The sequence below is a fragment of the Equus quagga genome, chromosome 15, assembly GCF_021613505.1.
Source record: "Equus quagga isolate Etosha38 chromosome 15, UCLA_HA_Equagga_1.0, whole genome shotgun sequence".
NCBI lineage: Eukaryota > Metazoa > Chordata > Mammalia > Perissodactyla > Equidae > Equus > Equus quagga.
Genome location: NC_060281.1, coordinates 37,148,566 through 37,165,434, shown reverse-complemented (window position 1 = coordinate 37,165,434; position 16,869 = coordinate 37,148,566). Strand labels below are relative to the sequence as shown.

At 39.4% G+C, this 16,869-nt stretch overlaps 1 protein-coding gene across 1 annotated transcript; it reads left to right on the top strand.

The window, feature by feature from the left end:
• Positions 1-10,619: 10,619 nt before the first annotated feature.
• LOC124226305 (olfactory receptor 1F12) lies at positions 10,620-11,561 on the top strand. Its single transcript, XM_046639405.1, has one exon. The coding sequence runs from the start codon at positions 10,620-10,622 to the stop codon at positions 11,559-11,561; it is 942 nt and encodes a 313-aa protein (XP_046495361.1).
• The last annotated feature ends 5,308 nt before the right edge of the window (positions 11,562-16,869 follow it).

The following is a 16,869-nucleotide window of genomic DNA, read 5'->3' as shown; positions in this document are numbered from 1 at the left end:
TCTACCTGAGAGATGGGCCCCCAAAACACATAGCTCTGAAGCTAACTAAGCTTATGTCCAAGACCCACAAGGCTGTAACAAACTGAGAAACGGTTACCCGGACTCAGTGTGTCTCTCTCTCCAGGGCACAGCACAGGCGGAGCAGACTGAAACAGCCAGTTTTTTCCTGAAAGAGGCCTATTTACTTATCTTAAAAGCTAAGGCTTCTAGTTTAACATACATCTAAATGCAGATTGCAATCCTCTCCAGAGAGGGGAGGCCCCGAGCACCATCTTTGCACTCTCCCTCTGCCTCACTCCAAGTTGCCCATATCTCCCAGAAGGGAGCTTGTGTATCATGTCTGGTGCCTTGGTTTTTGTGGCTACCACCTAGGGTACACTTCTTGATCACCTGGTTCTGGTAGCCAGTGAGGTTTATCTACACGGGTACCACAGGACTGTAACAAACAGAGAAAGAGGCCTTAACTGACTATCCCCCCAGGACTCAATGCAGAGGAAGCAACAGAAAGGCTCATCTCCTAGTCTTCCTCTGGGAGAGGTATGTTTACATACTTTAAAAGCTGCTGCCTGATGGTCCAGCCTACATCGAGGTGCTGACTGAGATCTTCCCCTTTGGAATACTGACAAGTCTTGGCAAACCCTCAAATATCAGGAGACACTAAGAACAAAGTAGAGTTAGAACTGCCCCCCAATTCTTGAGAAGCTACACCACTGCCTGAGAGAGAGAGAGGTGGAAAGAGAGAAGACAGATGCAGAGAGAGAGAGAGACAGAAAAAGGATCTTCTGTAAGCAACTATATTTTCTGGGTCTTTTTGTTATATCAGCTTAGCTTTAATGCAACTAAAAGAATTTTTCTCTCACCTCTCTGCATTTTTCTCCCAATCTTATTTAGAGTCTTACAATTCTCTACTACCAATCAGTAAATGTTAAGGTGCCCCAAACCTTGGTCTTATGACCTCTTCTTTCTCTAAAATTGCCCCCCATGGGATCTTCTCCATTCTTATGGATACAAATGTCTTTGATGTTTAGTAACTCCAAAATTCATGTCTATAATCAAGATTAATTTTATAGGCCCCAAGATTTTTTGTCTTAGCCTAGGTTTCCCGGAAAACAGAGCTTGACACAAAGACATATACACAAATACCTAATGCAGAATGTGACACAGCATCAGGAGTAAAAGAAAGTGAGCAGAACAGGGAAGAAAAGTGGGTTTGTCAAGGATACATTATCACATTTACCACCAGTATGGAGTAACTGGGAGCTCAGTCACATGTGTCCCCAGATGTGTAACCACAGGCCCTCAAGGACCAGTTCAACTGACCCCATCTTATCAACAGAGTAATTAAGAATGCTTTTCCAGGAACTGAGACCCTCTTGTCCAGTTCAGGCTGGCTGAGACCACCAAACTATCAACTGGGCCTGCACAAATGCTCAACAAATGACCTTTTGATGTCAAGGAGCTAAAAACTCCACCCTCAGATCATGGTAATAGCTGGCATTTTGTGCGCATGCGTCCTATGAAGAGGCACGAAGCCTGACTATACTTGTGCAGATCATCAATTACCTTATTTCTCCTCACCTCCAATCATCTATTCCCACATTTTAGACCACCTTTCCCCCTCCCCCATAAATATCCCTGAGTCCCTATTTTTGAGAAGGCAGATCTGAGATTGATTCTCTGGCCTCCTAACTTAGTTGCCTTGTGATTAAATCTTTTCTCTTTGCAAACTGGTCATCTCAGTGATTGGCATAATCACGCGGCAGGCAAAACGAACCTGGTTTGGCAACAGAAATGTCAGGAGCCATCTCAACAGACATCTATCCCAGGAAAAGAAAGGAGAAACAATTTACTCATTGGCTCACATTCCCCATTGGTCAGATTTTCACTCCATGGGATGTTAACTGTCCCACACTTGCAGGTTGTGAATGTGTGACCACTAAGCAGTTTCCTTACCCCCTGCCATGGTGTTGTAGCGTTAGACGAACCTTAGGGCAAGCACCGGCCCAAGCTGAGGCATGGTCAAGGGGCACCCAATCAAAAATAGTGCTCACGGAACTAACCACTGCAGCAGTGGTTGAAATAAGAAGTGTGAGGCCCAATGATCTGAAGTGGTGCTCCAGACGTTCCTGAAACAGTCTACCCCCGGCAACATAAAGATCCCTTTTTGTCTGAACAAACACAGAGTCGCCTGCAAGGTGGCTGCCAGCATAATCTCTATAAAACCTTAATGCAAGAGATTTAGTGAAAATGCTACAATCTCACTGTTGCAGCTGTTCCGAAGCCGTTTATCAAAAATAGATTTCATTTATTCTCAGGCATTATCTATGTCGTTTGCCTGGAATGGTGGTCCAGACATTTATCCTCAAGAGAACTGTGTCTTGCCTTACTCTTGTAAGGTCTTTGTTGCCGTAATTTCACATTCACACCCTGGGCTCCAGATATACTCCTTCCTTGTCTTATGTGTAGCAGCAACCCTAGATCTACACGATAATCAAGGTCAGTTATCCCCTACCAGTATAGTAACACCTTTCTTTGCCTGCTCATCCACTGGCGTGCGGAGCCCAGAGCGGCCAGATGGTAGTCACTGCTTCAAGTTCAGTGAAACCCTTACTGTGTTCCCTTATGGAAACAGTCTCTTCCTTAGAATCAAATCTAGCAGACCTAAAGTTACAGGGATGAGAAACACAAATTCCAAAAGCAAACCATTTGCAGAAATGGTAAAAGATATCATTCCTACTTCCATCCTTGGTTAATTGCAGAAGTGGCTACAATTATGCCCTCTTCCTTGAATCCATGTTTTTTGCAATGTGACTTTGAAGCTCCACCCATCAAGAGGTAGAGTCTTTCCCCACGCTTTGAAACTAGGTTGGTCTTGTGACTTGTATTGGCCAATAGAATGAAATAGAATTAACGTTGTGCCAGTCTTAAGCCTAGAACTCAAGAGACCTTTCATGTTTCTACTCTTTCTCTCAGAAATCTGCCTCCATGATATGAACAACCCAGGCCATCCTGTTGGAGGATGAGAGACCACATCAAGCAGACAGGAGCCATCCCAGCTATAAGCCCTAGACCAGTAAGCCCTAAAGGAACCCAGTAGCTAACTGCAGGCATTTGAGTGAGTCTAACCAAAACCAGAAGAACTACCCAGTTGAGCTCAGCCCAAGTGGCTGACTTACGTAATTGTGAGATAAATAAATGGCTGGTGTATTAAGCCACAGTTTTAGAGTGGCTTCTTATATGGAAAAAGCTAACCAATACATACCCTTTGGCATCTGGACACATAAATTACAGCAGTGGGGAAACACTACCATACATTGGTCATTTTTCCCATGCATAGCACCCTAAAATTTCTGGATGTTATCCCCAAGCTGATACATTAGTTGAGGCTTTAAGAGGCCATTCCACTGTTATTCTAGGCTGAGTGCTTCATGAGGATGGAGTACACTGTAAGAGCAATGAATCCTGACCATGTGCCCGTTATCTCACCTCCTTTACCACAAAATGGGTCCTTTTATCTCAGGCAACAATGATAGATCAAGCATTCACAAGCCCAAGGGTGGTGTTGCTGAAGAGTGCTGAGGCAGGGAAGATAGACCCTATGTTTAGAGAGTAAATCGACTCATGCCTGAAAAGATCATTTGTTATCAGTGTAATGTTTGATATTTGTTGTTTTGGGGCCTCTTGAAGGTAGAGGGGGAGGAATTGTGTTACAATCCTTCCTGGAAGCCTATGAACAACTTCCAGATCTTTTAATTGTTTGAATCTCCCTGGAGAATTGTCTGCCACATACATTATCTCTAGGGTTTCAGTTGGGAAACCCACAGGAGGATGAAGTAATTATTACTGGCATCGAGGGAGCTTGTCAACATTGGGTTCCAAGAGCTACAAAGAAGCTGTAAATGTCAGTGTGGGGGAGTCCTGTGGTCACTCCAGTTCTCACTGCACCAGATATACCATCACCAGATACATCCCATCCCTCATCCTTGTACATCCTCAGGGAAGGATAACTTTCTTCCATTTTTATTTTTCCTATTACCCCTCAGTGAGACTTGGAAGCTAAAGTCTCTTCCTGGAAGGTTCCTGAGAGGAGCATTTGGTAAGCACAATGAGAAGTGAGCAGCTTTGAGAAAAAAGGAGAAAGCACGTCTTTAAATTAGATTTGTGAAACAAGTTCAGGTTCTACTTAAGGTCACCAGGCATTGTCTAACATGTAGTAAATTCTTAATAACCATTTGTGGAGTGAATGAATGAACTGATTAATTAATGAGAACATACCCTGGGAATGTGTGAGATCCTAGATGCAGTAGTGGCTTAGTAAAAAGTGGGCTGGATTTCAAAGAAATCGTAATTCAGATCCTGGCTCTGATAAACTTAGTGTTGGTATAATGAGGATATGTGACGTATGTTATAGAGTTGTTATGAGGATTAATAAATTATGAAAACATTTTGTGTGGTATAGAGTACCTGATAGTGGCAAGTCTTTTCTTTATATTTTTTCTATCTTGGTGAGAAATTTATGATTTTTACATAGTTATAGAATTTACTCAGCTTATTTCATGTACTTTTTATTGCTTTATCATGTTTACAAGAGTGAAAAACATTTTATCTTATGGCAATTGAGAGGGATAGATGATGTCTTCATTGTTATCACTATTGCCACCACCCTCGTGCACTGATGAAATCAACAGATGTCTGTGATTATGCATCCAAAGTATTTTCTCATGCCTATAACTCCTTCTTGATGCCTCCTAGAGATTATTGAAAAGCCCTTTCTCCTCCCTCCAGGGTATTTGTTTTCTAGAATATTCTCTTTATACATTCTCTGTAAATGAAGGTTTCAGTGGATCAGTTCTTTAACAGAATCAACAAAGAGCTTAGGATAACAGTTAATAATAGGTTTGGGTGAAAATGAAAGAGTACTAGAAAAAATATATACCTGCAGTTGAAAACATACCTGCAGGCAAATAAGGTCTGAAAAGCCAATGGATATGAACTTGGTCCAGGCTATGAACAAAAAAGAAGGAAGCTGTGTCTTCAAAACTGAGTTTAGGAAGAATCCAGTTTGGTAGGGCAGGAAAGTCAAAGGTGCAAAGGTAGGAGGGAAAATAAATAGGAGCAAACCCCTTTAGATAGTCAAAGCAATTAAAAAATGAGTCAGAATTGAAGGAGAGCACTATGTGACTCTCTCCCTTTTTCTGCAGATCAATTTTAGTCTTCCTTCTCTGCAGGTAAGTTTCCTCTTTTATTCATTCTACACAGCATAAAGTGGCAATGGTTCAAATTCTAAATTTTCATATCTGCTCTGTCCAAGAACTAATCCCACTTCACCTGGCCATTCCCCAGCACCCCCAAAGATCCTTGAGTGAAAGAGCAGAGTCTTTGGTAGAAGAAAAGACTGTGGGCACCATTTTCTCTTGGAGTTTTCTCTTTAAGTAGAAGTGAAGGATCTACACACTAGAAGTAGTTACTGTCAAGGTAAAGAGATATCCTACAGCTTATGTGCAAAGTAGAGAAAGGCATTGGCACTTTGGACTCCAGAGAAGCCAGGGCTGCATTGGCATTAGCAGCATTAGCAGCTCTGAGATCATCAGTGCCCCGATATCACATCACTTTTGTAAAAGCAGGCACTGGCAGAACAGTATTGGCGAGCAACCTAGATCAAAAGAGGAAGAAAAGGGAGGATTCCAACCACCAGGGAGACAGCAGAGAACCCGTGTGAGGGTTTCCTGGGAACTCTAAATAGAAATTATGGCAAATGATAAAAGCAGAGATGTCTGGTATGCCAGTGAGAGATGTGGAGGTGAGGGAAAGTGCAGCAAGAAGAAACCTCCCATAAAGGACGTTTAATATTTTTATTTCTTCTGCTTCCTGAAGAGCGCATGGCCTGCCCTCCCCTCCACCTATGTCTGCTTTATATTCCATAGTGAAAATCCTGTCTCCTGCTGTCACCATAGCTGTTACAGAACATTTATTCAACTAACATTTTTGAGTGCAAAAGCTGTGCCAAGTGACATGACACAATTCTGATCCATGTTTCCTGAAACCACATCAATCTGTTGGCCCGAGAGTGGCAATAAACAGCAGGCTGTCATTTTATCTACCGCAGCAATCCCTGCAGTCTGTGGAAAGTTGCTTTAATTATTTCTGGGAATTCCCAGGAAGTTCTCACATGAGCTCTGTGTGTTCTGGAGTCCAAAGTGTCAATGCCTTTCCCCACTTGACATATACATGTGTAGAATGCCTCTCCATTCCATTCAATTTCACATTTTTATTATTCAATCACGGAAAAAGTAGTCCAACAGCATCCCTCCATTTCCTTTAGTTTCTGCCACCAGACTCTCCATCCCTTTGGCTAAGACTCAGGACAACGGGGCTGAGTGGAGAACCAATCATGGAATCAGAGACGGTGTTGTCTTGCATCCTCTGGCAAGCAGGTCATTCCACCTATAAATTCAGTCTGTCTTCATAGGCAAATATAAACCATTGTTTATAAAACTGAGCTTCCCTAGACAAAGATGAATAAGATTCAGTGCATGTGCTCTCCAAAATATCTTATAAGCAAGGAAGAGCCATGAAAACAAATATACAAATACTGACATATAGATGTAGATATAGATAATCTCAAATTCTATATAGCCTAGAATAAAAGTCACTATAAAATATGCATTAAGGACACATATTTCTATCTGATATTTAAGAAAAAACTTTCTGAGTCTTTAATAAGTATGTTCATTTATTCATTTATTCAACAAATACATACTGATTATCTGCTGTATGTCAGGCACTATTCAAGACATATAGTGGTTTAAAAAAAAGACAGATTTCATGCTCTTATGGACTTTACATTTTACTGATGTAGATTAGAAAATAAATAAATTACTTTTCAGGAAACAAGAAAATTCCAGATAGTGGTAGGTGATATGAAGACAAAAAGCAGGGCAATGCAGTAGAGGATGTCTTGAAGGAAGCTTTAGATGGGGTGGTCAGAGAACTTCAAAAAAGGAAAAGCCACATAGACATAAAGTTTCAGGGTATGTCAGGAAGTTCTAAGGGTGGGAAATTGACCACAGCAAGAGATAAGACAAGAGAAGTAAGAAAGGGGTAATGAAGAACCTTGTAGGCCACAATAAGGAATTTGGAATTTGAATTGAAGGCCATTGAAAACCGTTGAAAGGTTTTTTTTGTTTGTTTTGTTTTGTTTCTGAGGAAGATTAGCCCTGAGCTAACTACTGCCAATTCTCCTCTTTTTGCTGAGGAAGACTGGCCCTGAGCTAACATCCGTGCCCATCTTCCTCTGTTTTATGCGTGGGACGCCTACTACAGCATGGTTTTTGCCAAGCGGTGCCATGTCCACACCTGGGATCTGAACCGGCAAACCCCAGGCCACCAAGAAGCGGAATGTGCAAACTTAACTGCTGCACCACCAGGCCGCCCCCCGTTGAACGTTTTTAAGAAGGGAAATGGGGAAATTCTTGTTTTAGAAGGATAATTCTTTGCTAAGTTTGAAGGAAGGGTTGAAAGGGAGAAGACTATAGGAAGGAAGACCAGTCTGAAGTTTACTGTAAGTATCCAGATGAGAGACGGTAAGAGTTTGACATAGACAGTATAATTAGGAATGAAGAAAAGGAGCATGGGTGCGAGAAAAATCAGAATCAACAGGGCTCATTCACAAATTGGATGAGTCAAGGACAACTCCGAAGTTTCTGGCTTTGATTTCAAACTCCTTGAGGGTAGAGACCACATCTCTCTTATTCACTGCTATTTCCCAATGCCTAAAACAGTGCCTTAGTTGTGGTAGATATTAAAAATCCATTTGCTTAACAAAAATATTCTGATTCCTAAGAAGTACTATCAACAGGGCTTAGCAATTGATTGGATGTATAGGTAAAGGAGAGGGTCCTGGACTCACTCTCAAATTTTCTCTTCTTGAAATTGGATAGATTGTGGCGCTGTTTACTGAATAAGGGTACATGGAGAGAGAAACAGTCTTTGAGCCCTGAGGAGAATATGATGGATTCCGTTTGGGAAGTATTAGAGATAAGCTGTCTATGACATCCAAGTGGAGACATCAGAAAGCATTGGGTATATGAATCTGAAAATGAAAGAGAATTGCACTAAAGAAATAAATTTGGGAGAGAGTGGCACATGGTAGCATTAAAGCCATGGAGGTGAATAGAATCATACAGGAATATGTGTAGGATGAAAAGAAAAGAAGCATAAGACGAAAACCAGAGAAATGTCAACATTTAAGGGGCAGTTAAAGGGAGGGAATTCTGCCAAGGCAACTTAAAAGGAATGGCCAGAGAGATAGGAGGAAATATGAAAATAAATCCAAGAAGGAAAAGAGTTTCTCAAGGAGAGAATTCTAGGAGGTCTAAAAATGTAAGGACTAAGAAATATCCATTGAGTTTTTCCAGAAATTTTGATGGGGCCGGCCCGGTGGCACAGCAGTTAAGTGCACACGTACCACTTTGGCAGCCCAGGGTTTGCCGGTTCGGATCCCGGGTGGGGACATGGCACCCCTTGGCAAGCCATGGTGTAGAAGGCATTCCACACATAGCGTAGAGGAAGATGGACACGGATGTTAGCTCAGGGCCAGTCTTCCTCAGCAAAAAGAGGAGGATTGGCAGCAGATGTTAGCTCAGGGCTAATCTTCCTCAAAAAAAAAAAAGAAAGAAATTTTGAAAGAGCAATTCAATGGAGTGGCTGGGGCAGTAGATAGATTGGCCCGAGATGGGATCACATGAAGAGGTTTTGCTTCTGTTGTAACAAAAGGGAAAGAGAAAAGGAAGGATGAAAGGAGATGCAGAGAAGTTTTCTGCACTGGTGGCAGGAAGAGAAGAAAAGATTTAAAACAGCCACTGGAGGCTGGGAAAGAAGCCTGACTTATCCCTTTCTGGCTTTCTCAACAATAGTTTGAATTTATTGAGTAATCATTATTTGCTAAGAGTTTTTCATACATTAATTCATTTCATTTTCACAACAAACTTTAAGGTAGGTACTATTATTTTACATGAGGAAACTAAGATTTGGAGAGGTTAGGTGACTTGGTCAATCAGACTGCAAGTGATAGAGTCTAGTTTCAATGTGGGCTAACTCCAGAGCCCACACTCTCCTGTATCTTGTCCATCTCTTAGGGAGTCCTCCATTCGTCTAAAACTATCTCATCTATGGACGTGAACCTTTGTCTTCTTACTTATTTTCCATTATAATATTTTTCCTCCACAACCTGATTCCAAATTTCTTGGATCAGGAACTCTGTCTTCTGTTACTTTGTGTTTTCTACATCTCCAAGAAATGCAGGAAGTAATAATGATACTGACAAGAGATTTTCACATATTGAGGTATATGGGGTAACTATTTGAGTTCAAAACTGATTCGACTTGAACTAGAAAGCCTGACTTATGGCGTATCAAAAACATAGATTCTACATCTGCTTATCCATTAAAGTAAGGAATCTCTCTTGACATAGAGAATGCATACTTCCCCTCCTATGCCCTATTGGTAACAACATCCGATTGGTAACATCCTATTGGTAATGCCCAGATTAGTCCCTTTCCTGGAATCATGGTCATGTTGACCTGTTAATTTGCAACTGTGTACTGGGTGTTTTTGAAAATGTATCCTGGGTGTTTTTAATGTATCTTCTTTGTTCTAAAAAGATGTAAGACTGTACTGAAATTCATGCTTCTCTGGAACACCTTCTAAAGCCTTCCCAGGTTATAATCCTCACTTTGGCTCATAATAAACTCACTCTAATTTTGATATATAGGTTGAATATGGATTATTTGCATTGACAATACTTTATAAACCTGAACCCCTTTTTGTAGTTATGGTTAAAATATTACAAAGCCATCAAAAGGAAATCTTCTAAATTTGCCCCCCTATTTTGACACAACTTTTTCTCTGTGTTCTCCTTTAGATTTATCTACATGTATTATATAATTATAGTATACAACTTTTTAACTTGCTTGTAAATACTTACCTATTTTGTACATAGTTTTCATGTAAACTATTTCTTTGGTGTCTTAACTCTTTACACTTGTCAAGTATGTTAATATATTTTTATTTTGCGTCTCAAAAAAATAAGATAGTTTATCTTTTCCTTATGAATCCTAAATGGTAGATGTCTGACTGGTTTCCAAGCAGGTTGGTTATTATTGTGTTTGACAAACATTTGGAAAAATTTTCTCATTTAAATCTTAATGTTTGGCGTGGAGTCATTTAGTGTGTCAAACCCATGGATGTGTTCCAGCACACAGCTGACAGTCAGGCAGTCACACAAATTGCAGAATGTGCAAGAGTTTGTATCAACATCATAAGTGGGAAAATAATCTCTACTTACAGAGGAGAGATGTATAGAGATCCCTTGGAAATCTTGGATGAGGTGAGGTTTCAGCAAGAGAGGATAAGTGAAAAGACAACGCATGAAATGGAAAGACACACCCAAGGTGCAGCAAGGCTTGGCAGAGAATATCAGAGAGGAGGTAGGGTAGTCTAAAGAGAAAATATTTAGTAAATGGGACTAGACTAGGTAAGTAGGTAAAAAGTACCAAGGGGAAATTTATTCTGTCGAAAATATTTCATCCTCTGGGTCCTCATGCAGGTATATCCAGGCAATGGAAAAGGAAAACCAAACCAGTGTCTCTGAATTTCTCCTTCTGGGCTTCTCGAGTTGGCCAGAGCAGCAGGCACACCTTTTTGCACTTTTCTTATGTCTTTACTTAACAGGTCTGTTTGGAAACTTACTCATCTTGCTGACCATCAGCTCAGATCATCGTCTCCACACACCCATGTATTTCTTCCTTGCCAATCTGTCCTTTGTAGACCTGTGCCTTCCTTCAGCTACAGTTCCCAAGATACTACTGAACATCCAAACACAGACTCAGTCCATCTCCTATCCTGGCTGCCTGGCTCAGATGTATTTCTGTATGATGTTTGCCAACATGGACAATTTCCTTCTCACAGTGATGGCATATGACCGTTATGTGGCCATCTGTCACCCTTTGTATTACTCCACCATCATGACCCAACACCTCTGTGCCTCTCTGGTGACTGCACCTTGGGTCATTGCCATTTTGAACCCCCTCTTGCACACCCTTATGATAACCCGTCTGCACTTCTGCTCTAACAATGTCATCCATCATTTCTTCTGTGATATCAACTCTCTCCTCCCTCTATCTTGTTCTGACACAAGTCTTAATCAGGTCATGGTTCTGGCTGTGGTGGGGCTAATCTTTGTGGTACCTTCAGGGTGTATCCTAGCATCCTATAGCCTCATCATCTCTGCTGTGATGAAAATCCCTTCTGCCCAAGGAAAATGCAAGGCTTTCTCCACCTGTGGATCTCACCTTGCCTTGGTCATTCTTTTCTATGGAGCAATCACAGGGGTCTATATGAGCCCCTCATCCAACCATTCAACTGAAAAAGACTCAGCTGCGTCAGTGATTTTCATGGTCGCAGCCCCTATGTTGAACCCCTTCATTTACAGTCTAAGGAACAATGAGCTGAAGGGGGCTTTAAAGAAGGCTCTAGGCCAGAGCAAAATCTTCTCCCGGTGATTCATACTGGTAGAAAGGAGTTCAACAGGAGGCAAGTTCTAATGAGATCATCATTTTCATTTTCATCATAATTACAAAGCTGTTATTAAATACCTATTAAACTTGACAATGACCTAAGTTTGCTACAAACTCTAAAAATGACATAGTCACAGGTCTTATCCTTTTGAGCTCCCTGAAATATTATTTATGTGGGCAAATATTTACATATGAAGTCCCTGAAAAATCACAATAAAAATATAAAATCAATATTCAAATGCATGATTAGGACCTCACATATGGCTCAGATTAATACAGGAATACACCACGGGGAGTTCAGAATAGAGTATTTCCCCAGGACTGTCCTCCTAGAGTAGACAGGAGTAGATAACACATTGTCATGCATGAAAAACGGTAGAGAAAAAATTACTATGTAATGAAAGGTTCAAATCAGAACTTTGATGTGAGGTCGAAGACAGAAGATATTGGGGAGGATTTAAGAGGTCAAGTAAAGCTTCAAGAAAAAGACAGCACTTAATCTGGACCTTAGACACAGATGAATTTTACATAGGAGTGATAAGAATATTCAAAAGTGGTTAGAAAGCCTTGTAGGGAAGAAAGAGCATGGTACGTATGAGTAAATGTATTGAATAAATCAATCTGAATGAAGTGAAGGGTCCATATTACAGACTGGTGAGAATGAAGGATGGATTGTTATTTCTTACCCTAATGTTTTATATTTATTCATGTTTTATGATATTGTATGAATTTCCTATAATCTGTCTTTATCTCCTTGTGTAAAGAGCAGGATTTATATCTATGTCTATGTATATAGCTATATAAATCTTCATGGTGGTCTCAACAAATTGCCTGGGATGCTATTAATCATCATTTTAAAATTTAAAAATTTGTATTTTTATTTACTCTGGAACATGCATAGAGTTGCCTATATGAATAGAAGACCACACCAGCAATGGAAAGCATATGCCTTTGTGACTTTTGATTTGGAACTCACATCTGATTTAACAGATTGTTTTCTGTCCGCAGTGTCCCCCAGAGCCCTACAAAGTGCACTTTTCCATATGCCATATGTCCCATATTTTAAGTCATACTACCCAAAGTATCTCTTCAAAGTTGGTTAAAAAAAAAATGCTCATTCATTTTCATGTGATGTGATAACTGACAGGAAAAAATAAAGATAAAAAGATAGAAATAAGATAAAGACAGAGATTTTTAAAAAGACATCCTGCTATAAATATTTTTTATTCCTTTGTTTATTTATGATGCAAAGATCTTCTACAAATTACCCTTCTGGTTTTCACTCTTCTCTGATGAGAAAGAGATCCAAAAAATTTGCTGGGGCATGTAAGGCCCAGTATAAATAACATTGGGCGGAAGAGAGAAGCAATGGTAAAAATGGCCCAATCAGATACAAATTCCCCAACTCTTGAAAGATCTTTGTATGCATCAGATATCTTAGTTGCAAAGAAACAGAAATCAATTCTGCTTAATTAAGCAGAAATAAAATTTAATGAAAGAATATTGGGTAGTTCACAAAATTGCTAAAAGGGCTAGAGAACTGGGTTCAGAGGCTCACAACCAGACCACAGCCAATACAACAATAATCATCCTATAAGTTGACCAAAGTCATGTCATTAAACACTGGATATTGCAGCTTGACCCAGTGATGCTGTGTGCCACAGACATTGGATGCCTATGCTAGCCTGCTGCCACTGCTGACTCAAAAACTGGACATTTCTGTCACTGCCGCCACCAGCAGAGAGATTTTCTACCATTTCTCATTTTTGTATCACCTATCCTTGATTCAAATTGCAGAGAGACTATATCTGATTGGTCAAACATAGAATACATGCCCTTGCCCCAAGTACAAAGAAGACTGAGAGAGTATCTCAGATTTTCCCCTGTACTGAACACCATGCCATGCCTCCCAGGCCCCCTTTCAAGACTGACAGATTTATCCCCCCAGTTGCTGGGAGTGTTGCTGGTTGATAGTCCTCCCTGATAGGCCTCACTGTCAGCCCTCTCCAGAAATTGCCCTCAGATGAAAAGAACAGCCTAGTCTAAGGGGCAAGCTCTTTAGGGGCAAGCTGTATGCAAAGACTGGTCTCTTGAGGGAGTATAAAGACCTTACCCATTTAACCCAATTCAGGACACTCTGAAGGGCCATCTTTCTTCTGAGTTAGCAGCAAAGGCTTTGTTGTGATTGCATCACAACCCAACTTCCTTCACCCAATGCTGATGCCTTTATTCTCTCACAGGTATCAGTCACAGGATCGCTACCTATAAACTTCCTGCATGCCAATCTGTAATCTCAGAGTATGCTCCTCTTGGAAGGCAATCTGTGACTCCACCTGTAATGAAATAGTTAAGACAACAGTCTCTGAATGTAATCTAGTAAAACTAAAAATTAATGACACATTCAGAGACAGAAAAATCTTCCACTTGAAATGTTTTTAAGTGTCCTTTAGGTAACTGTTGATTCAAGAAGGAGCTATAAATATTTGAGAATACTTAGAAAATTATAATAATCAAAACACTACATATGAGAAAGCATGAGAACAACTACAGCAGTGTGCAAAGGAGAATTCTGAGGCGTAACATTTAAATGAAACTTAGATAAATCTAGTTAAGGATCCGACTGAAAAGTTAGAAAAAGGCAACAAAATAAACTGAAGGACTACAACAGAAATGGAAATAAAAGCAAAAAATAATGAATCATAATACAAAACAACAACAACAAAAAATAACACTTAAAAAATAAGTCCAAGAGATGGATATTTAAAAAACAATTGGTAAAACTGAGAAACCACTACCTAAACTAATCAATAAAAAGAGGAGGGCAGAAATATACAAAATAAGAAACAAGAGGAAATATCTACAGAAATAGGAAAATTTGAAGAAACATAAGACTAAAGTATTTTAATTAAATCTATGCAGATAAGTTTGAAAATCTAAACAAAATGAGTAATTTTCTAGCAAAATATATTTATCAAAAGTGACCCTAAACAAGATATAAAATCTGAATAGACTGATTTCCATAATAAAATTTTCAAAGAACTATCACCCCAAAAGAACCAAACCTGAAGTTTTCATAGGAGACTTCTACTAAAATTTAAATAATTTTCAGAGCCTAGAAAAACTTCCAAAATCTATTCAAAATGAGCATAATATTGATATCAAAATGTCGCAGAGATTAAACAAAATTGAACTAGACAATGTGACTCATGTACACTGATCCAAAAAAAATAAGTAAAATATCAGCAAGAGGAATCTAGCCGCATTTCAAAAGAATAATACATTATGAACAAACAAGCTTTAGTCCAAAAATGGTTTAATATTAAGATCTGTCAATATAACTTATCATAATACCAAAAAGATGAAATAAACAGAAATAATCTTAAGAATTGTGCAAGGTAAATATGAAGAAAATTTTAAACCACTACTGAAGGAAACAAATGAAGAACTGGATAAAAGATAGAACTCCACAAAGATGGTCAATTCTCCCTAAATTAATTTATATATTCAATGTGGTACCAAAATTTATCAACAGTTTTTTAATCTAGAAGCGGGTACTAAAGTTAACAAGGAGAAAATAGATTGATAAAGGGCAACTAGATCTATCATGTTTAAACATCACACAGCCTCAATAATTGTATAGCACTGGCATTTGGCAAAACAACCAAAACCAATAGAACAGAATAGAAACACATGCAATTGTAGATAAGAGTTGAGAATAAAAAAAAGTGGCAAATGATAAAAAGACTAATGTACTATTTAATAAATGGTGTAGGGATCTCTTTGAAAACCAAATTGGATCCATTACTCATACCTTTCACCATAACAAATAATAAATGAATCAAAGACTTCGATGTAAAAGATGAAACAAATATACAATGATAAAACATAGAATTCCTTTATATTCAAAATTCAGAAATCATAAAAGGAAAAAATTATATATTCAACTACATAAGTTTTAAAAAACAAAAATTAAAAAAACTTTTACATGGTAAAGACATCAAAAGGAATATCAAAAGAAAAATGCAAAATATTTGCAACGCGTATGAAAGACAAAGAGCTAAAGCGAGGAACCCCTAGAAATAGATAAGAAAAAGACTAACACTTGGAAAAATGGCAAAAATATTAGTAGATAATTTAAGAAAAAATGCAAATGACTCCTAAACACATGACTAAATACTCAATAACGCTTATAAAGAGGAAAACAAATTTAGGGCCAACCCAGTGTCATAGTGGTTTGGTTCACACTTTTCACGGGTTCGGATCCTAAGCACTGACCTACACCCGCTAGTCAAGCCATGCTGTGGCTGCGTCCCAAAAGCTTGCAGATCAGTAGGAAACTTACATAGGTTATCCAATCATTGCTATTGGGACAATCCACATGTAAAAATATATAAAATTGTGTCTGTATTCCTTACCACACACACGCAAAAAAAATCTGTCCAGATAGATTCAGGACCTAAATGCGAAAATCAAAACTTAAAATTTTCTGGGCTACTTGTGTTTATTGGTCGCGGGTAATTGGAGCCGTATGCGCGGGCTCGAGGCCCGGGGTTTGGGGCGGGGATGGGCTGGGACCTCGGCGCTCCGCACGGCGCCTTCGAGCAGCTGCACAGGCTCCATCCCGGCCTCGCTAACCAAGCCCAGGCAGTTTCGCGGTCCTCCTCCTGTTCTCAGCGCCTAGCGGCCCGCCTGCGCCTTTTCGCAATTGAAGATATGAAGCTTGAGATAGTGGCGGCCATTCCTCATATCGTCGTTCCAGTTCCGCTCTGGAGCTACAAAAAAATTCCTGGAGTTATACATATACCCTCGGATTTCCCCCTTTGTTAGTCGTATATGGCCTAGAAAAGCTATACAACAATCCACTGAAAATAACAAAGGCAAAGTACACTAAAAAGGGCAGGCATAAATGGATTACCAACAAAAGGACCAACGGAAATCTCCCACAAAAAGAGAAACCGAAGGGATTTTTTTCAAAGGATCTCGTTTTAAAAACGAACCTGACCATGTGAAGCACTTTCTGTGTAACTGTCTCTGATCTTTTTCTCTGAGACCAGAATTTAGTAGATAGTTTAGATATTTGCCTTATACTAACCGGAAATACATAGTATTTATATTTAAAATGTATTTGGTTATGTTTAAGGACCTCATTCCTGAGTTTCTCTTTCATTAAAGTCGCTTTCATTCCTATTACTACAGTTTTAATAATATAAATAAATAGAAAGTTTGCACCAGTAGACACTCTGTTACTAAATCTGTACTGAAAATCCCCGGGCCTCTAGCATTCATTTACATG